Genomic DNA, 23492 nt, shown 5'->3' on the forward strand with positions numbered 1-23492 from the left:
TTAAACCAAACAAAATAAGAAATTTTTTTCTTTTCCTCTTGCTTCTATTTATCCAAACAAAAGGAACTCTTTTTCTTATATACGATCATCATCATCATCAAGAAAAAGTGTTATTTTACCTCGCTAGTATTAGGTACAAACATAAGATATAGGAGTTGTTTGAGATGATCTAAATAAGTACATTTTTTGTCGTTTTACGAAAAGATGTGCAGAAAAGTAGAGAGATGATGTGATGGAAAAAAGATAAAAAGATAAAAAATGTGTACTTATTTAAGATAGCCAAACTTGGCCTTAGTTTGGTTTGATTGAATCAGACAGATTTTTTTTTTTTTCTTTATTTCTTTGAGAGAGAGAGAGAGAGAGAGAGGAGGAGGAGGAAGAAGATTATACTGAGGAACAGAACAATATGTAATGGTTAAAGAGAAGAAACTTGATTGCAAGAATTACAATGGGAGGCACAAAAATAAGACTGGATCAGATGTCAAACATTAAATTTCTTATGCTGTATTTAATTCATAAATTTGGATGGGAATTTAGAAAAGTAAAGAAAAAATGTGAGTAAAATCTGAATAAAAGCTACATTTCATACACTCGTACACTTTTTTCTCTTTTTCTTTTCAAATTCTTACTCAAATTCATAATCCAAACACAATCTTAGAAATTCACAGTATCAAAGTGATCTGATATACACTAAGGCCATGTTTGTTTAGGCGAACTGGATTAGCATTCCCATGACTAATAGTCTTAGGACTACGAATCCGTTGAATTATGTATCCTATCTTAACTAATAGTCAAGTTTAAAATAATTAGTCCGTACTTCAATTGTTTAACCAAATATCGAATTAATAATTTTATTGGACTATTAGTCCAATCCCAAGCTCATGTCCACCCAAACAAACATGGCCTAAGGTCATTAAAACAAGTGATAATATATATAAACATATAAAAGGGAAAACATATATTATTATCCCACCACAAATCAACAGTTGCTTGAAAGGGGAACCATAAAACAATATATATATATATATATATAACTTTTGTCACTCTAGCTTGTCAACTTCAATTTCATATTGTTCACCAGATGAAAGGATTTTTACACTAACCATACCTTTTTGCCACTCAGAATTTCCCACCAATACAAGCCTCCGGGCATTTATCCGCGCTGCCCGTTTGAACACCCTACCAAAGGAGGATCATAAAGATATATATATATATATATATAAGCGAATACTTATTAGGAAACATGTAATATTGATTGATGCAAAACCTTCTAAACATTGGAAAGATGAAATTATGTACCATTTAAGTGGTTTGTTCTCCAACACCAAATCAACACTTTGGCCTTTTCCCCTGAGAATGGTAGCAACAGCAGCAGCTGCATCTTGAAGATCAGGATCCAGATGGCACACAATGTTCTCTACTTGCTCACCCATTTCTGGAATAAGCCCTTTCTCCTTGAGCAGCTAACCATTATTAACCAGAAGGAAAAAATTGTAAGATTTTTTTTAAAAAACTGAACAATAACATTAAAAAATTTCAAAATGAAAGGTATCCTCAAAAAAGGCCTCATGCATTGTTGCTAGTAACAGAACTCATTCGCTGATTTGAGTAAATATCGGTAACACAAAATTACATTGTTTAATACATTTTCAAATTTACGCCAATGTAGAAAAACAACCATTGAACAAGACAGACAAAAGATGAAGTTATCATATCCACTTGACTTTCAATAGCACACGCTACTTGTTAACTTGTAAGGCTGCCCATCTATCCCACCAAAGATTTTGCCTAGTCACTGGTTCAGAATCTCAAGTTTTCCTATAAATTCTAAAATCAAAACAAGTTAGAACTGCATAATTTTCAACTATTCCCTCTTCATAAAAATGTAGGTTAAGATACAGCTCCGTGTGTATGCCAAGTAACGTATGTGCAAGGTGTGCAGCACTAACTTATGCTATTCTTCTCTTATAAAGTAGTCAACTTGACATCATGATATAATATGCTGAAAGAGAATCTTGACCAAGTTTTAAATATGGTTCATATGAATCACAAATACATAGAGGTTCATTACAATAATATTGAAGTTCAATAATTTTCAACAAGCACGCACACATATATATTTAAATGTATTACGTATATACATGTTTATGTACAGAATGGATTAAATGTAAAAGTCCTATGGCAAACATTGAATAAGAATAAAAGGCTTCAACTCACTTCTATAATTACTGCATCACCGAATCCAAAGCCACAGGCAGGAATGTCGTCACCCCCAAAAGTAGAGAGTAATCGGTCATACCGCCCACCGCCACAAATGGCTCGCAGCTTCCCTTCTCTATCAAATCCCTTTGAAAATGATAACATTAGTAGGGAAAAGAAAAAACGAAACAAAAAAAAACAAAAATTTTCACAATCATGACCGAGTTATACAATGTGTTTATACACACTTTCATCTTTGTGAATAAAAGAAATCTTACTAGCACATATATCTATTTTCTTCCCCTTTAGAAGCATTTTCAAATCAGCATAGCATCTTGAAAGCAAACTGTCATTATTATGTTATTTTATTTTATATTGAGGGTTTTATTGTCATAGTGACAATAATGTTTCAATATAAATATGTGTTAGGTGAGGGTTTTCATTATGACCCAATAACCTATTTTCTATATTCTCTTTTCTCCTCCTCTCTTTCCTCTCCAACCTAACCCCAATTTCATGAACTTTACACTTTAACTTGGTATTAGAGCACTTCGATCTTACAATAACTTGTCTTGTTGAAGTCTGAAATTTTTCACACGGTGACCTAGACGTGCTGACATCATGTTCCGTATGATGATGTCATCATGACGTCAGCATGTGTGCGGACATCAAGTTAGTTTGTTCAGGTCAAAAAAATGGCAACATTATTCATATGTTGGGCACCTTAGTTCTAAACAAATGAATTTTGTTCGGACCTGTTCTATAGATCGCATTTTTAAATTTAATCTGTATTGTTATGTATTTCAGGGTGTTGACAAACATTCTTTTCAACTTCCATGGAAGTTTGAAACCCAAATGCCAACTAGCAAAGCCTCTAATGGCTATTTTTTTAAATACCCATCTCAAATCTTGCAAGGAAGAGTGAGAGGAAGATGAGTTTTAGATCAAGAACTCTAGAGAGAAAAAGAATTGTAAAGAGCAAGAGAGATACCACTGTGAGAGTGAGAAACATGATCGACAGGGAGATATCCCCATGGTAAACTTTAGATTTGAACTTCTAGGCTTTTGGGAGATGAATGATTTTTAGAAAGATAATTTTGGTAGGGTGTGCTAAGAGGTGTGCATTTTAGTGGGTGTGAAGTTTCTAGAATAATAATTTTGGTATTATTTGGGGGAAGGAGAGAAATTTTAAGGGTTTTGAAATTTATAAGCATGGTCAAAGAAATGAGGGGTCCAAAGTAAGACTATTGAGTTTACATTATGTGAATTTATGATTTGGCCATGGGCCCCAATATTTTTATTGAAATATGACTGGGCCATGGCCGCTATTTGTTAGGCCAATAGGCTAGTATGGCCCGGTAAGCTTTGCATGGACCACAATGCCGCCTACTAGTTAGAGTCCGGGAACCTGGACATGGTATTAGGAAACTAGGACTCCTTGAGTATTTGGCTGATATGTCTTCGAGGAGCACCGAATGTGTAGGACCTATAGTAGACATTGATATTTGAGATATCAGATAAATATAGTATTGTACTATATCATTTTGTGTGCATTTTGCATATTGTTGGATTTCAGTTATTTGCTTTTTACTTGGACTAATCTGCCTGGATTATTGAATTGTGCCGTTTTGGTCTGCAAAGACCTTTTAAAAGCACATTTTTGGCAAACCAACAACTTTGCAAAGTTTATACAGACTTTGTAAAGCCCAAAGGCCATTCCGCAGTTGTTTTGGGCCCCTTTTCTTCATTTTGGGGAACTTAAAGATAAGTCCCATACACAAAGTTCAAAACTCATCTAGTCCCAAAACAAAACACTCGAACTAATGAGTCCTATATATTTTTAATTGTTACCAAAAAATTTATATATATTTTTTTAATTTAAAGATGCTGCTACATCCCACCACTGCCAGACTTTTGTTGGACAGTCATCGGAGACTCGTCGGAATGTTCAACATAATCGGGAAATCACCGAAATATCACCAGAAATTTGCCAAATTGTCGCCGGAATATTTTGAACTTCACCGGAAGTCGTCGGAATGTCTAAAATGTTCACTGAACATCAAGAATATTGCTAGAGACTTACCAGAATGTCCAGAATATTACTTAAAAAAAGGAATAAACTGAGAAATTAAAGCGAAAAAACATAGCAAGATGTGCTAAATATTGATAAATTGAAAGGAAAAAAAAAAAAACCTAAGAACAACAAAGAGCAACAATGGAAAAAAACGTATGTTATTTTTAATTTTTGTAAGATTTAAGCAAATAATTTTCAATATTGATTAAATGAAAAGTAAGCTTTGAAACTGTAAAATGTTACAGTTTCAAAATATAATTCTATCAAGTATTTATCCTTATTAATCAAACTGAAAAACATGTTACAAAACTGCATAATTTTACAGTTCCAAAGAAAATTATGAAACTACAAAATTTTACAGTTATAAAGAATGATTCATTTCAACACCAAAAAACTAAAACTGTAAAATTTTACAGTTTTTACCTCCTGTAATTAAAATTCGAAAACAACTTGTTCAGAACTTGAAAATTTTTTATATTATAATAGGAAAATAGAAGTGTGTAGCACAAAAAAAGTAAAAAAATTGACAGATCGAAAGAAAGAGACAAATATAGAGAGATGCTTGTATTCTGGCAACTATTTTTGGTTTAGATCTAGCGTAGATCTACTCAGATCTGATGTAATCAGATTTGAGTTGATCTAATCATTTTCTTCGTCAGAAACTCATCTCTTTCGCCGTCGGTGACCACGAACCAAAGAGTTGGTACTCGATGGTTGCTGGTGAATCCCAATCAATGGTGGTCACCAGTCGCCGATGACTATAGATTAGAAAAAGAAAGAAAAAAGGAAGGCGTGGTCGTGGTTGTCGCCGATATCAGAGAAATAGAGATAAAGAGAAGAAACAAGGTGTAGGGAAAGAGAAGATAAATGGGCATAGGACTTTTGGGTCTATTTAAAAGGTTTTGGGATTAAATAGAATATACACTTTTCAAAAAGGACTTGTGGGTAATTTGCCCCTTTATTTTTATATACAGAGCAGATTTGAATACGTTTCCCAAGACAAGAAGGAAATAAAGATTGGAAATGGGGCTAAGTAATTAATAAGGCAAAACAATGGTTTTTGGGTAACAAACTATGCCTAGGTTAATTAAATCTTCTGCCTAATTAATTTTTAAAAATCAGGCCGCAACAATTCAACTCACATGCAGCAACTTTCTACCACGAAGAGGCTTAATTTACCATTTTATTAAATAATATCCTACAGAATTTATATTTAAATTCTTATTAGTATTAGTTTTCTATTTTATTAGAGTTGTTTTGTCCACAAATAAGAGGCTTGCCATTGTATTAAACAGACTTGAAGCCTTTGTATGATTATGGCTATCGCCTTTGCATGTTTTCTCACCCACTCTCTCTAATGTTCGCCATCCCCATTCTACATCACTAGCATAAAGACAACCATTTATACAAGAAATTCAGGGTAATCATCTGCAGGCTTTTTCAACCATGTTAAAATTGCCATATTCACTCTTGGAAACCAGTCCTATCTACAATTCAATAATTGAAACTGGTCATGCATGGCGGTATCACAGTTGCCCAGATCTCATTACCACCCCAAAAGTGGCCTTGCCAGGTAACAACAACAGCCTCCTCCGCTAGCTATCATGCCATAAAGACTGGCGCAAATTAACAAGTGAAATAAAGGTCCCATAAGCAGGAACAGGGTTCAAAATTGATTTTTTATTTTTTTATTTATTTCTTTTCCCAATTTTTCTTAAGTAAAAGATCCATTAAAGGGAACCACAATCTCAGCTCCTTTTTCTAATATGGAATTTCAAATTGTCCAGGCAAAAGAAGTACTTAATTAATTTACAAATCTAACCTCAAATACTGTTCCAGTATAATATGCTAGACCACGGACAACAGATGCATCAAACTGAATCCACTCAGAGTATCCAAACTTTTCAGCGAGTGAAAATAGTCGTTTCAGATCAGCAACTGCTTCCCCTGCTGCTCCAAGTTTCTCTACATATAGCAAATGTGGTATTCTTAGTGAATATCAAAGCAGCACAATAACCACTTAAGAGGAAATTTAAAAAGAAATGATTTAGAAGACACAAATAGTAATTGCTCCTTGAGATCTCCAGGACACTAGTCATCATTCTACGACTCACGCCAACGGTGTTATATCATTGGTTATATCATTGTGGCTTGATGCACTTTTTATTCCAAACTTATGTTTAATAATTACATTTCGCAAAAGTGAAAGAATCTTAATTAGTTAAATCTATATCTTCAAACAAACAAATTACAAATAAAATTATCAGAATGAAGATAATGTTGCAAAGCACTGTGAGGATTTTAGAACTAAATTTCTGTGGCTTTTGATTTTGGGTTAAGGCTCAAAATCAGTGGGAATTTTAGGGTTTTAATTAACATATGGAATGAACTAGGTTTAGGGTCGATAAAGTGGGGGAAAGGAGATCAAAACAAAGCTGTTCAGGAGCTTTGAATAGTACCTCATGAACAGTAAATTGAAAAGAAAAGAAAGAAGAAACATCTAAGCATCGCATGTAGATTCCATAGGTATGACACAATCCATAAGAAAGCTTCAAAACTCTTGAAATTCTCTCAAATATCAACTTTAATAAATTAGATAAATTACATGACTATATATAGACCTTACAGATTTCCTTCACTAACTAGGATTCCAAAATAGGTAACTACTAAACTTTTAGACATCCAAAACCTATCTAAGACCAAAGAAAACTCATAAATAAATATCAATTAAACAACATAACCCACAAGCCAAACCGTGGGCGCACGCACAATCCATGTCCAAAAATTCTGCAAATTACCAAAATACCCCTAACCATAAAAACCGATTAGCAACTTTCTTAACCTAAAATAAACAAAAATACTCTTCTAAGACTAGAAATATAATAGATGGTTTCAATGGATCCCAATTGAATTCGGCTCGAAACCAAACAGTTTCCAAACACGAATGCTTCCTTAATTTTAGTTCTCCTAGCTCCTATTATGGACTGCATCAGAAGATTAACTGCAAAATTTAAAAATTTTAAAAATTCAAACAAATATAAAAAATAAAAACAAAAAAACAAAAGGACCAAATAGCAAAGGAAATTTTTTGAGAAATTGGTACAAATGCAGTGTCCGCAACAGCAAGCAAGTCAATTTCAAGAGATTTAACCCCAAGTTTATCAATTCAACTCCAGGAGGGGGTGATTGCTGCATGGGCAACTATATCTGCCACATACTGATGAGATTCTCAGGCCCAAGGAATAAAGGATTTCCACGAGCACAAGGAATTGATCATTAGAGGAGTTCTTTTTCTCTTTTTCTTTTTTAACTTCTGCTCTATAAAACCAAGCCTAAAAAACTTTTGATTCCAGCAACATAAGTCCTGTTCCACCAGTCGAAACACTGAAGTCAATAACTTTTATTATATCACGAATTATATAGGTCATTTCCAAAACTCCAAGTACCCCAAGAAGATGTATCCATGTTGCATCACTCCTTTTCTCCTAGAACAAAATCACCTTTGTTAATGTAAAGAGTCCACACCAATGAAGCACACATACTTCTAAAAGCAGTCATATCCATATCATACATGTATCAAATACAGATACTCCTTGGATTCTCACACTGACAGCCGATATTAGAATCATATCTAATACTTGAGAAATTATATATATTTTTAATCAAGGTCATACATTTGAATTATTATGAATTTGAGATTGTAATAATTTTTGCATAGTGTTAGTATAATTATTAGTATAAATCCAATAATATTTTTCAATAATTTGTTAACATCCTCGAGAACAGGAAAATAGTGAGATTGAAGTGGCAACCTGCTTTTATAGAATTTATCAAACTGACGAATACTTAATGTGTCAAACATGTGTCTCATCCATATTCATAGTTTATACAAAATAAGAATAAAATATATATATATATTGAAATAATTAAACAAGAAAATAAACAGCATATAACACTTTCAAGTGTGAAAGGGTTGCATAAAGGCAATATAATCAATTTAAACTTTATATTGAAATGAAATTCTTACACAATCCATTAAGAAACAGAGAGAGAGACACACACACAATATACATGTGTCTCATCCATATTGAAATGAAATTCTTACACGATCCATTGCTCAGGAAATTCTTACATGACTTTCCTTGTCCTTTCTCACCGTATGTTCACTTTTCCTGTATCACCCCCCCCCCTCTCTCTCTCTCTCTCTCTCTCTTCCCTCTTTAATACCCCCTCCCCCCTCTCTACCAAATTCAGTTCATCATACTTCATCTTATATCAATCAGTTTCAATGGAGAAGATCATGTAGGCCTCGATGCATCTGCCCAGGCTATCATCCACAAAACCTCCATTTCAACAAATAGCGCTACTTAGCCCAAAAATAAGTTCTTGATTTCTCAATATTTCCCTCAAAGATATGCATGGATGATTTTGTGCTACCTTACATGACAAAATTGGGAACACGTGACAACTAGCTTGGCATGGGGTCATGTGTAAAACAAAGTGAGGAATAATTAACATATACCTTTCACCGTAAAAAGAATCAAACATATTGGAATTTGAGAAGTGAACTTAGGCGTGGTTATTCCAAAATGCACAATTTTTTTGGGAGCTTGAGAGGGCTTATGTGGGCTCAAGCGCAAGGTGTTGATTTTACGAGGTTTATTAAGTTAGTTTAACACATGGGGACGAGCTAAAGAAGTCTTTAAGTCATTCTAGGACACCTCAACTATAAATAGGGGCCTTGGGTGAAGACCAAAACATGCTTGGAATGCATTCGATATTTGAGCTTTTATACATCATTGCTCACACGTTGGGGATTGCCTTGGTGAATTCCGAAGGTGGTTTGGTGGATCGTGTTCAATTCGTGGTGGATTCTAGAAGTATCATAGATTCAACACTCAACCATCAATTGAAGACGAAGATCATGGATTCAATCACTACAAGGAGCACACCCAAAACTTCGTGGACTTGACATTGTGGATTTGGTTTGGGTTGGGTTGGGTTGGGTTGTAAGTTGCAACTTGTATTTTATTCTTTAGAGTAAATTGGTTGGTTGGATTAGGTCCTCTGATTTTTCACAGTAGGGCTTTCCGTGTTAATCACAAGCCTTTTTTTTTTGTGTGTGTGAGAAAGAGAGACAGATAGAGATTGATTTACTCTATTGCTTGCGATTTTATTTAGCTAATTAATCTAATTGGCAATAACTCTAAGCAAATTCATTAAGGTGAATCAGCCCAGGAATTTTCATCCTTTATCTTTCCAAAGCGGAGTCTTGGAAACATGCCACATGCTAGCTCATAGTGATAGTAATAGTGACAGTGATATTGACACTATTATATATGATTAAATCACCTCAACTGCCTTCATTTGTCATCTCAACAATTCTCAAGTTCTTTAATCAACCAAATTTTGCAGAAGAGATTCCACAAGTAACAAAAATTCCTCTCACCAAAACTTCTTCGTCATGCAAATAACTTTTACTAGCTTAACTAACACAAGGTGGTTGTGATGATATTCGGACATTGGCATCATTCCAAAGAGAAACTAATAGGAATCTTGTATAATTATATTTATAGTATTATTATAGTCTTATTTTATGATTATTTTTATATTTTCTAGGATTTTTAGGTCAGTGGTATTTTGGTAATTTTCATATTTGCTAACAGGTTGTAAGGATCGCCCATGGATTGTCTTATGGGTCAAGCTATTTAATTGGTTTTTATTTATGTTTCTTATTTAATCTTAAATTGGTTTGAAAGTCAAAGTAATTTTAATAGTTTCCTTTTTTGGTTCTAGTTGGTTTAGAAAGACTCCTAGTTCTATATAAAGCCATGCTTATATTTTAATAAAATTTATATTTTATAGAATTTTCAGAGCTTTGAAACCTCTTTGGGTTTGTATGATGCAAACCTAACTGTGACAACCCCGACCTCTGTATTATTTTTATATATTATTTTATTGAGCACATTTGCATGATTATGTGCTTAATTGATGCTTATGTGTTTGTTTGTGAATTATCTGTTAGAATACCAACTTAGAATTTGAAATTGAAAGCCCAAACAAATTCAGAAACCGAAATTGATTAATTTCAATGGGCTAGTTGGAATATTTAAAACCATATGGTAAGTTTAATTAAAATTTGATTCGGATCAAAATAATTAGAATAAATTAATCACAATTGATTAGACTTAAGCACCATTAATTAGCCAAATCCCACTTGATTAGTTAAGACTAATCCACCTCTATATATATATATATGTTAATCATGCTTAAGACTTCATTTTTCTACAACTTTTGAGCTGAAAATTGAGAGAGGAGACGAGAGCTCAACACTTTAGAGCGAGAAAGAAAGAATTCAAGGGAATTCAAGAGAGATTGAAGGGATTAAGCTAATCTAAGGCCAAATTCAAGCTCTATGTATGATCCTTACCTTTAATTCATGAAGATAATCCATGTAGGAAAATGAATTCACCAAGATGTAAGACCATTTGCATGAATTTGAAAGAAAAGAGTTAGAATCACCATGAGTGTAGTGAGTTTGAGTGAATTGTGTACATGCATGCATAATTCTCCATCTTTGAACATAGTTTTCTACAAATTCATACATGGGACTTACACATGTCATTTCTTAAAGTTCTTCATGGTATCATGTCATATAAACATGGTTTGTAAAGAAAGAGTTGAGTTTACTAAATGCATGGCAATAATAGTATTTTGAACTTTGTTTTGAGGATTTGAAAGAGAATTTGGGATCATGGTTTCATAATTTTCAACAATCCATGTTTTATGAAGAGTTTCTAAGCTTTTGAGACTAACAATGCAAGCTTTGAACAAGAAAGATGTGTTTTTAAGCTTGAAACTCAATTCTGGAAAACCCAAAATTTGCCCAATTCGCTCAAGGGAAGGATCCTTGGCTCGAGCTACCAAGTGTGCGCTCGAGCGAACTCACCTTTGTTCAGCACTTGGCTCGAGCGACCATCAAGCGCACATTTTGAGCAACCAGTACTTTTGCAATCAAGTCACACCGCTCGAGCGACCAAGTGTGTGCTCGAGCGAAGATCCTGTTTTCAGCAAATTTTGTCTAACACTCCTAAATGCATATTTGCATCCTCACGTCCTTTTAGGCATTCTTTAGCATCATTTGATCATCCTTAGTCATGGAATAAGCTAGGAACACACGTAAGAGAATCAAATTAAGATACATTATTTGTTACGAACGTGTTCAATGTGTATTTGTGTTATGTGATTTGTGTAGGTGGTCAACCAAGGTCCACCATCAATACCGGTCCACTGTGAGTAGTATCTCTGTAAAAATATGTTATTAAAGTGTGTTTTGGTTTACCGCAAGATTATTATTTTGAAATGCTATTTTGATACGAATGAATGATTGTCTCTTTTGAAATGTAATTGTGGTATCCTTAGTGTAGCTCTCGCCTGGGGATAACAATACCATGGCCCTTTGCTATAAGACCCTCTCCCAAGGGAAACAATTCCGTGGCCCTTTGCTATAAGGCCCTCGCCCGGGAGAAACAATACCGTGGTCCTTTGTTATATGTGCACAGAGATCTCTAATGTTGACCCAAGTGGTCCCTTCACTTGATTTATATGGTCCCTTCGTTAGACCCATGTGGTTCCTTTGTTACGCCTTCGGGCCCTTTGTTTGCACTATTGGATGTACCACATATGAATATGATTTGTGAACTTTGATACGACAAATACTCACTTATGATTTGCTTCGAACTTATGTGATATGAATAGACATCATTCATTTAACCTCTTTATACTGGTATTACTCACTCGGCTTTAGCTCACCCCCTTCCCCAATATATATTGCTGGAAATTGTGTTCATGCATATAATATGATAGTGGTGTTGGTGGTAGATAGTGGCATGTATAGAATATGATAGTGGTGTTGGTGGTAGATAGTGGTATGTATAGAATATGATAGTGGTGTTGGTTGTAGATAGTGGCATGTATAGAATATGATAGTGGTGTTGGTGGTAGATAGTGACATGTATATAATATGATAGTGGTAGATAGTGGTAATATATAATATGTAAGTGGCATATAATGGGTTATGATGATGTTTGTAATATCTCCTATATAAGGAGTGTCATTTGGTCTTGTAAGATAAGAAGTTTTGAATATAACAGAAATATATTCCTTCTTCCTCATATTTTCGGAGTTCTTCTTTTTCATATTTTCTAAGTTGGTATCAGAGCAACAAAAAACACAGCAGCCCTAAAACCGTCATAGCCATGTCGGAAGTCACGTCCGGAACCACTTCAACCCCTGCCGCTGCCATTCCGGTAAAAACGTCCAACTCTCACTCTGTCCAAATCACCACCATCCGCCTAAATGGTGATAATTTTCTCCGCTGGTCACAATCTGTCCGGATCAAGGTTTTAAAAAGCAGCCGCAACCGTTACGTAACGCCGTTACGTAACGGTTTTGGCGGTTACCGCCACCCGTTACGGCCGCTTTTGCAGTGTGATTGAGATTCACAGGTGCGTCGGCCGTAGCGGCTGCTGTAGCGGTCGTAACGGTGCCGTAACAGCCGTAACGGCCTGTTACGCACCGTTACGTAACGGTTCCAAACTGTTTCTTTAGAAAAAACACAAAAAAAAGCTGAAAATGGGAGAAAAGAGATAGAGAGAAGAGGGAAGATAAAGAGAGAAAATAGAGGAGCAAGAGATAGAGAGAGAGAGAGAAGAGGGAAGATGAAGAACATATTATTGATTTGTTGAAACTATAAGATGTATGCTATTCTATTCAGCTGCTATCACTAAACTATTTTGTTTGTGTGTGTCTATCTATATATTGTTTGAAAATAATAATAATAATAATAAGTGTGGTTATCATCTATTTGGTTGGGTTAAAATATGTATATATATATATTTAGGCTCTTATTTATTCTTTTACTTTTGTCATTATTTATCTTATATATAATAGTTAGTGATTGATTTTTTGTAAAATATAAAGTCATTAATTATTAAAATAAAATGTAAAAAACTCAATTTATAGTGATTTAAAAATATGAAATATATTGGATCATACTTAAAAATTTATAAAAATTGATCAATATTTATTTTTAACCCAATAAATATGATCATGGAAAAAAAATATGCGTATCGGTAAGTTTTTTTCAAATTGTGCAAAAAATAAAAAAATTCACGATTCCGGTAACCGCAACCGTTACACTACGGCCTTTACACCCCGCAACCGCAACCGCGTCACCGCCACCGTTACGGCGACCGCAACCGCTTTTCAGAACCTTGGTCCGGATGTATATCCGTGGGCAAGGAAAGATCGGTTACATCACTGGTGACAAGAAGGCTCCTGCTGTTAATGATCCGCTGTTCGACAATTGGGACGCTGAAAACTCCATGGTTATGACATGGTTGGTCAATTCCATGGAGGAGGATATAAGCTCTAATTACATGTGCTATACTACTGCACAAGAATTGTGGGATAATGTTAGTCAGATGTATTCTGACCTAGGAAATCAATCTCAAGTTTTCGAATTAACTTTGAAGTTGGGAGAGAATCGTTAAGGAGATGATTCCGTCACCAAATATTTCAATTCGTTGAAAAGGTTGTGGCAGGATCTTGACATCTTCAACACATACGAATGGAAATCGGTTGACGACTGCAACCACCACAAGAAAACTGTGGAAGACAGCCGTATTTACAAGTTTCTTGCCGGCCTCAACATTGAGTTCGATGAAGTGCGAGGAAGAATTATTGGCAGACCTCCTCTCCCATCCATTGGCGAAGTATTTGCCGAAGTCAGAAGGGAAGAGAGCCGAAGGAGCGTCATGCTTAAGAAAAAAGGTAATGGTGAATCAATTGAAATTTCTGCTTTAATTAGCGATGCTGCGGCCAACAAGGCTGCAAATTACCAGCGCAGGTTTGATGATAAGCCACGGGTCTGGTGTGATTTTTGCAACAAGCCTCGCCATATACGCGAAACGTGTTGGAAGATTCATGGCAAACCTGTCAACTGGAAAAGCAGCAAACAAGGAGAGAAGAATCGTGGCTTTCCTACCGCTAATGAAGCCGATTCAGGTCCCTTCAACAAAGAGCAGATTGATCAACTCTTAAAGCTGATAAAATCCAACTCCTCAACCGGTACTCCTAGTGTTTTGTTGGCACAAACAGGTAGAAATCCTAAAGCCTTCTCTTGCCTATACTTCTCTCCGTGGATCATAGATTCTGGTGCCTCCGATCACATGACTAGTTTTTCCCATTTATTTAGTACCTATTTCCCTTGTTCTGGTCATGACAAAATCAGAATAGCTGATGGTAGTTTTTCACCTATTGCAGGAAAATGATTTATTAAACTAACTGAGAAAATTAATCTCAATGCTGTTCTTCACGTCCCCAACTTAGCCTGTAACCTTTTGTCTGTCAGTAAACTATCTAAGGATTCTAATTGTCGTGTTACATTTTTTGAATCCCATTGTGAATTTCAGGACCAGAACTCGGGGATGATGATTGGGCGTGCTAGGATGCTTGAAGGTCTTTACTACTTTGATGAAGTACCTGTTAGTAATAAAAAAGCTCAGAGCTTTAATAGTACCAGTTCAATCTCTGTTCGAGAAAAAATAATGCTATGGCACTATAGGCTAGGACATCCTAGTTTTCTTTATCTGAAACATTTATTTCCAGAATTATTTAAAGGGATTGATTGTTCTTCTTTTCATTGTGAAAGTTGCATTTTTGCAAAATTTCATCGCTCTACTTATTTGCCAAAACCTTACCAGGCTTCAAAACCTTTTTATTTGATTCATAGTGATGTTTGGGGCCCTTCTAAAATCACTACTCTTTCTGGTAAAAGATGGTTTGTTACATTTATTGATGACCATACCCGCTTATGTTGGATTTATTTGATGAATAAAAAATCTGACGTGAAAAATTTATTCACAAATTTTTACAATATGATTGAAAACCAATTTCAAACCAAAATTGGTATTTTACATTCTGATAATGGAACAGAATATTTCCATGAGCAGTTGGGTGAGTTTTTGGAAAAAAAGGGGATTTTTCATCAATCTACATGTCGGGATACCCCTCAACAAAATGGCATTGCAGAACGAAAAAATAAACATCTTCTTGAAGTAGCACGTGCTATAATGTTTTACATGCATGTTCCTAAATATTTATGGGGTGAAGCAATTTTAACAGCCTCTTATTTGATAAACAGGATGCCTACAAAGGTGTTAACATACAAAACACCTTTTGATTGTCTCAAAACTTTTTTTCCTGACACGAGGTTGTTTTCTGATTTATCCGCCAAAGTTTTTGGAAGCCTATGTTCATGTTCCCAGTCAATTTCGTTCAAAACTTGACCCCCGTGCTATAAAATGTGTTTTTTTGGGTTATTCCTCAAACAAAAAGGGGTATAAGTGCTTCGATCCTCAAAACAAGAAATTTCATGTGAGTATGGATGTGTCATTTGTGGAAACAAAATCCTATTTCCCCAACACTTCTCTTCAGGGGGAGACAAGTGGAGTAGAAGACCGTTTTTGGGATATTTCTATCCCGCTCCCCAATGTCATTTATCCTACACAAAAACCACATCTGTCTGATAATGATCACTTAGGAGAACCAAGTTCTATGGTGCCTAGTCAAGAAGATTCTTGTTTAGGGGGAGAAGTACTACAAAATGATCTAAATCCTGAGCTTCAGGTTTATACTAGGAAGCGATTTCATCTGAGGAATAATGACCCGAATGTCCATCCTAATGACCCGAATGTCCACCCGAGTTCTGGCATCGAAATTTTAGGTAATCCTATTCCTTCAATTTCCGACCTTGATGTACCTATAGCAATTAGGAAAGGTGTCCGAAATTGCATTAAACATCCTATTGCAAATTACCTCTCCTATCAAAGACTGTCTAAAAACCATAGAGCTTTTACATCTAGGATTTCACACTTGTTTGTTCCAAGGAATATACAGGAAGCATTGGATGATCCGAATTGGAAATTAGCAGTCATGGAGGAGATGAATGCTTTAAGGAGAAGTGGTACTTGGGAGATAGTTGATCTACCCAAAGACAAGAAAACAGTTGGGTGTAAATGGGTGTTTACGATAAAATGTAACGCAGATGGAAGCGTTGAGAGATACAAGGCGAGACTGGTAGCTAAAGGCTTCACTCAAACTTATGGGATCGACTATCAGGAGACGTTTGCTCCTGTTGCTAAAATAAATTCCATCAGAGTACTGTTATCTCTTGCAGTAAATTCAGATTGGCCTCTACATCAACTTGACATTAAAAATGCATTTCTCAATGGTGATCTTGAAGAGGAGGTGTTCATGAGCCTACCGCCGGGATTTGAGCAGAGACTTGGAAGTGACAGAGTTTGCAGATTGAACAAGTCATTATACGGACTCAAACAATCACCAAGAGCGTGGTTTGAACGCTTTGGGAAGGCAGTTATCAGTTGTGGCTTCTCGCAGAGTCAAGCAGATCACACAATATTTTATAAACATTCAAAAAACAGTAAAATTGCAATTTTGATTGTTTATGTTGATGACATCATTTTAACTGGTAATGATGAAGCAGAGTTAGCAGCCCTCAAAGAGAAACTCGCAAAAGAATTTCACATTAAGGATCTGGGAGCCCTCAAGTATTTCCTCGGAATGGAATTTGCAAGATCCAAGGAAGGTATATTCGTTAATCAGAGAAAATATGTTCTTGATCTCCTTGGAGAAACAGGTATGCTTGGTTGTAAGATGGCGGAGACTCCGATCGAGCCTAACTTGAAGTTACAAGCTGCTAAGGCTGAAGAAGTCAAAGAGAGAGAACAATATCAGCGACTTGTAGGGAAATTGATTTACTTGTCTCATACGCGGCCTGATATTGCCTTTGCAGTCAGCATGGTAAGTCAGTTCATGCACTCACCAGGGGCAGAGCACTTTGAGGCCGTTTATAAGATCTTAAGATATTTGAAAGGAACTCCAGGGAGAGGCTTACTATTCAAGAAACATGGACATCTTCAAGTTGAAGTATACACAGATGCAGACTGGGCAGGAAGTGTTACAGACAGGAGATCAACATCCGGATACTGCTCATTTGTAGGTGGGAACCTAGTTACATGGCGGAGTAAAAAACAGAATGTGGTAGCTAGAAGTAGTGCAGAAGCAGAGTTCAGAGCTGTTGCCCATGGAATCTGTGAAGTAATGTGGATTAAAAGAATTCTTGAAGAATTAAAGCTTTCTCACCCGACACCTATGAAGGTCTATTGTGACAACAAAGCAGCTATATCTATAGCTCATAATCCAGTTCTACATGATCGCACAAAACATATAGAAGTGGATAAACATTTCATCAAGGAGAAAATCAATGCTGGCATAATCTGTATGACCTACCTTCCAACAGGTGAACAATTAGCTGATGTGCTAACGAAGGGACTACACAAGAAGCAATTTGATAAGCTGACTAGCAAGCTGGCTATGGAAGATATCTTCAAACCAGCTTGAGGGGGAGTGCTGGAAATTGTGTTCATGCATATAATATGATAGTGGTGTTGGTGGTAGATAGTGGCATGTATAGAATGTGATAGTGGTGTTGGTGGTAGATAGTGGTATGTATAGAATATGATAGTGGTGTTGGTTGTAGATAGTGGCATGTATAGAATATGATAGTGGTGTTGGTGGTAGATAGTGACATGTATATAATATGATAGTGGTAGATAGTGGTAATATATAATATGTAAGTGGCATATAATGGGTTATGATGATGTTTGTAATATCTCCTATATAAGGAGTGTCATTTGGTCTTGTAAGATAAGAAGTTTTGAATATAACAGAAATATATTCCTTCTTCCTCATATTTTCGGAGTTCTTCTTTTTCATATTTTCTAAGTTATATGTAGGTGAGCAAATGGAGCGTCAAGCTTAGAGCAACCTCAGGAGTCCACCCTTCTATCAAGCCACTTCGAAGTGCCTCCGTGATGGGGCGATCTTGGTCTCATGTTCTTTTGTTTTTGAAACTTCTTGTATGGATATTTTGTGTAAGTGTTAAGATGTTTGACATACTATGAGTTCATATCTATGAAGAAGGTTGAAGTTTTACTTATGAAAATTTCATGTATGCACCGCTCAATGGACATGGTTGTATTTTTATTATTGCTTCTGCAGTGCCCCGTTATTATTTTAATTATAAGTTTTGTTTCTGAGGCCGGAGGTAATCTAGGATTACTAGCCGGTCATGGTCTAAACATCCAAGGGTGGATTCGGGTCGTGACACTAACCTAAGTGTCATGCCTAAGGGATTCTAGGAATGGTTCATACAACTATTTTCTTCTTTCTTCTTCTTTTCTGTTTCAGTTTACTGTTCACAAGCTACTGTTCACAGCTCCTAAACAGCCCCTCTCCTGATCTCTCTCACCCTGTTTATCAATCCTAAACCTACTTCATTCCAGTCATTAATTGAAATCCTAAAATTCTTATTAATTTTCAGCTTTATGCCACCATAAAAACCCACAAAAATTCAGCTTTAAAGTCCTTACAGCACTGTCCCTAATCATCCTGCATCCAGGAGAGTACTAGTTAGTGACTATATTTACGTCTTAATAAACATGTTAAAATCCACCTACTCTCCACCTACTTCACCCACTTAAACCTACTCCACTAAACCTAACCCACTACACCACTACCACCTCACCTACTCCACTAAACCTAACCCACTACACCACTACCACCTCCACTTCACCTACTCCTTACCTACTACACACTCACCCTCTTCTATATATAGGAATCATGAATCATTGTAATAAATATAACAATTACAAATATCAATCAATAATACAATTCTCTATTTCTCTTTATACATCAATTTTAACATGGTATCAGAGCTAGGTTAAGAACCTTTTCATTCTGCTTCACCGGCGGGCGGCAGCCTCGCCTTGGCCGCCCGCCGGACCTCTACACATACCCAGACTGTAACTTCATCTTCCTCTCTCTTACCTCTCGGCTCTCTCAGACCATGACAGACACCTCTTCACTGGCTTTGTCTTCTGCTGCTCTCTCATCTTCAACACTCAGTTTCTCAAGTAGCCTGGCAGCAGCAGATGCATCTTTGTTTTCCTCTTTCTTTTGTGATTCAGCTACCTCTTGAAACATTTCCATGAATGTTTTGCAATTCTCAACAGACCCAAACCTAATGGCAAAGAGTTCATCTTTCAATTCGCCATCAGCGAAATCAGCCGCATGCCAAACGCATGACTTTTCGTTCCCGGTGTATTCCTGGACCGACATCGTCGGAAGAACGAGATGGTTGGCGCAGATCTTGAGGGTTTTGGATTGTCGCATAACGAGCCGAACTTTTCCAGTTCCCTTGTGCTTCAAAAGTTTCACTGTACCAACACCTCTCTCCTTCCACTGCTTTTGCTTTCAACTCAACCGCCGCCGCCGCCGAAGGCGGGTCTCATCTCGGTTGGGGTGAAGATCTTCCAAACAGAAGGCGTCGCTGCCTTGTACTCCGGCGTCTCCGCCACCATCCTCCGCCAGACTCTCTATTCCACCATCCGAATGGGTCTTTACGAAGTCTTCAAGCAGAAATGGACACTCCTACCCATTTTAATATATTCACATCACTATCCTAGCCCACAGGTTCCGAAACCCCCACTGGATTTCTTTTATTTTATTTTAATATATTACCAACACACTTGCACTGTACCAACCCATTTCTTCTCATTCTCATTATTTTTTATTATTATCACATGGGCGTGTTCCCCCTCTTTCAAAAAAAAAAAAAAAAAACCAAACAATTTACAAATTTGCACAACACCCATATTTTATTCCTCTCCGGGATCAACCCCGATCACAATTTTACACACACACACACAAAAAAAAAAAAAAAAAAAAAACAAACAAACAAACAAACAAACAAACATCACCCACAAACACCCACCCACAGGCGGGATTTTTTCCTTTTCCCTTCTCTACTCTGCCGCCGGTCTCTTCTTCTTGCCTCCGTCCTGGACGGCCCTTGCCGGTGTTGCCTCCGTGTTTCCCACTCCACTGGGCATGATCACTACTCCCTGCTCCTCCACTGCAGCATATGGCGGCCCTCCAAATCGGAACATCACGGTGGCCTTCCGCTTCAGCTCCTTGTTTTCCGCCTTTAGCACACTTATCTCTGCTCGCGCATCTTTATACATGCGTTGGAGCAGAGCCAGTTGGGCGTTTAACTGCTGCACCTCATTTGTCCTACTCTGCAGCCGGTGCGACAGGTTTGTGACCGCAGTCATGGTTTCCACACATGATTTCAATGTATACTGATTGGCTTCAATGTCAGTTTGCACTGCCATTTTTTGCTCCACAGACCGCATAGGAAAGTTCAACGGAGCAAACCCTGGGACGCTTGGTTGAGGTTCACTGGCCCCCGCACCAGTTATCTCTCGTTGACTCGTTAAGGTCTGGAAAGAGAGTGAGCAGACCACGGGAAGACGAAGCCATTTTCTGGACAACAGAGTGTTACAGAGTGTCTCTCTCAGAAATCTCTCTCAGAAAACAGAGTGTTACAGCGTATATCTCTTAGAAATCTCTCTCAAAAAACAGAGACACCAGAGTGTTACAGAGTATCTCTCTCAGAAATCTCTCTCAGAAAACAGAGTGTTACAGAGTATCTCTCTCAGAAATCTCTCTCAGAGAACGAAGAGGTTTCCACTGGTTAGTTATGCTTTCAAGCCTCAGCCTCCGCTTCGGTTTATAAAGACCATGATGAAGAGGCAGACACGCGCATCGCGCGCCACTTGACGCCAGACGACAAAACGGGCGCGCAAGCCAATGTGGTCACGCGTCTCGCCATCATGTCCGGCACACCTTTTTATGGAATGGGCGCGCCTTTTGATGGCTCGTCTTTTGATGGCACGCCTTTTGATGGCACGTTTTTTGATAGATTGGGCACACCTTTTGAGGGTGCGACTTTTTAAGGGTCCGACAAGACTCTGTAAACTGTCCCGACATTGATTCCGGTTAGCTCCTTCATGGGTCCGACAAGACTCTGTAAACTGTCCCGACATTGATTCCGGTTAGCTCCTTCATGGGTTCGACAAGACTCTGTAAACTGTCCCGACATTGATTCCGGTTAGTTTCTACAAGGGTCCAGCAAGACTCTGTAAACTGTCACAACAACTGTCACAACATTGTCTGCTACAACGGTCCGACATGACCCCATAAACTGTCTTCTACATCGGTCTGACACCGCCATACAGTGTCCTCTACAACGTTATGACACCACCATCCAGTGTCTTCACCAATGGTCTGACACGACCATACAGTGTCTCTTATCCTCTTTTATTTTTATGTATTTTCTTGTTTTGTTACTCTCTCCAAACTCAAGTTGGTTAGTTCCTATCCCCCTTGAGTTTGCGGGGGGCTGTTAAAATCCACCTACTCTCCACCTACTCTCCACCTACTTCACCCACTTAAACCTACTCCACTAAACCTAACCCACTACACCACTACCACCTCACCTACTCCACTAAACCTAACCCACTACACCACTACCACCTCCACTTCACCTACTCCTTACCTACTACACACTCACCCTCTTCTATATATAGGAATCATGAATCATTGTAATAAATATAACAATTACAAATATCAATCAATAATACAATTCTGTATTTCTCTTTATACATCAATTTTAACACAATGCTCTCTCCCTCTGCAAGAATAGTTTGCCTCTACAAGTGCAAGGCTTGAAGGACCTAAATGATGTACAAAATATAAGGATACATATGGTTGAACAATACATGTAAGGCAGAAGACAGAACCCAAAGGCATTTTTAGACGAGCATAATATCATTTACATGTCAAGGAAAGAATGAATTTAAGTTTAACAAGGTAAGACTCAACTGACAAGATCACAAAAAGTGTAGGTCACATCTCAGTCTATGTTGCAACAACCAACCTTCCAACTTTGTTAAAGACTTGATAGAGAGTACTTGCAGGAGCTCCTCAATAGCCTCATCTGACAACTCAACAGACCTCAACTCTTTCTTGATCTCATCAATTGGAATCTTTTCCATCTATTTCCAATAGAAAATAGTAAATAAATTTAGGAGGAGCAAGTATTCAAAAACACAGAATAATCTAGAAGGAAAATAAATAAATAAATAAATTCAAGCTACAAATGGAAAAAGAACTGGATGTCATAATCTTTCTGCAACCAGGCACAACAAAGAATGACTTCCAGAATGTCAACATCCAACTTAACATCGGAGTAACACACAACTCAATACACTTTTGAACTTTCTATTTGACATATAGATCCTAAACTCTAGAGCTTGCTTCTATTTTTACTCTTGGCAGACTTGTCATTCATGGAAGTAAGTTTTGGTTTGTATTGCTCTTAATAGCAAAATGATGAATTTGGAGTATCATCCTCCTAGTTTCTCAGAGAATAAAGTCATGGTTACTTTGCCTTTGGAGATTGAACAATGTGGTATTCATGAGTGGAGAAATTGTTTAGTAGGTTATTTCCTAGATGCAAGGCTTCCCCTCCCTGCTCTTAAGAATATTGCTCTTATAGAATAGTTCTTTCACCCTATATATATTGTTTGTTTTTCAATTGAAGAGGCCTTGCTCGGATTTTCCATTTTTTTTGTATTTTTTGGAAAAACAAGGGCTATTTTCCAGTTTCAGCTTCCAAAGGTATTTCAGTTCATCAATCTTTTTCTCTCAATCGCTAGGGGGCCGACTAACACTATAGACTCTGTATCCATAGGTCTTGAGCAGCGGTGAATTCTTTTTTGGTGGTTTGAGGGTGTTTTGTGCTTCTGGTGGCCTGTTTTGTTGTCTCCTAGTATTCACAGAGCACTGTTTTGTTTCTGGCTGTTTTTTGTCTCTACAGCCTTCTTGTTAGGTGATATTTGTCAAACTACTACCTAATCATGTCAGAAGGAAGTGTGATGCCTCAACCACCAGTCACTGTTGCTCTCCAAACTGTCTCAAATAATCCCACGCCTTGAGGCTTAATGGCTGTAACTATTTGTCTTGGTCTCAATCAGCGAAGTTATTTATCAAAAGCAGGGCGAAAATGGAATACATGACTGGCAAAGTTGTACAACCAAACGCTGATGATCTCCTTTAAGATCAACGGGATACTGAGAATTCCACGGTTATATCTTGGCTTCTCAACTCTATGGAGCCTGAAATCAGTTGTGATCTGTTTGTTCATGGACACGGCAAAGGAGATTTGGGA

At 37.1% G+C, this 23492-nt stretch overlaps 1 protein-coding gene across 11 annotated transcripts in view; it reads right to left on the minus strand.

Annotated features, from left to right (window-relative positions):
• Positions 1–913: 913 nt before the first annotated feature.
• The window catches only part of HRS1 (Histidyl-tRNA synthetase 1), an 85927-nt gene continuing 63348 nt past the window's right edge, over positions 914–23492 (minus strand). For 9 of the 11 annotated variants that reach the window (XM_028225693.2, XM_082892199.1, XM_028225695.2 and 6 more), the window contains 5 exons: positions 22200–22317; positions 6096–6238; positions 2218–2346; positions 1300–1463; positions 914–1179 (listed from right to left, as the gene is read on the minus strand). In XM_028225693.2, the coding sequence (XP_028081494.2) occupies positions 1041–1179; positions 1300–1463; positions 2218–2346; positions 6096–6238; positions 22200–22317 (693 nt within the window). In that variant the 3' untranslated portion in view covers positions 914–1040. The remainder of the gene's footprint in view (positions 1180–1299; positions 1464–2217; positions 2347–6095; positions 6239–22199; positions 22318–23492) is intronic. The other 2 variants (XM_082892203.1, XM_082892204.1) reach the window with 1 other exon arrangement.

The sequence above is a fragment of the Camellia sinensis genome, chromosome 10 (genome assembly GCF_055761805.1).
Source record: "Camellia sinensis isolate YWXY chromosome 10, ASM5576180v1, whole genome shotgun sequence".
Classification (NCBI taxonomy): domain Eukaryota; kingdom Viridiplantae; phylum Streptophyta; class Magnoliopsida; order Ericales; family Theaceae; genus Camellia; species Camellia sinensis.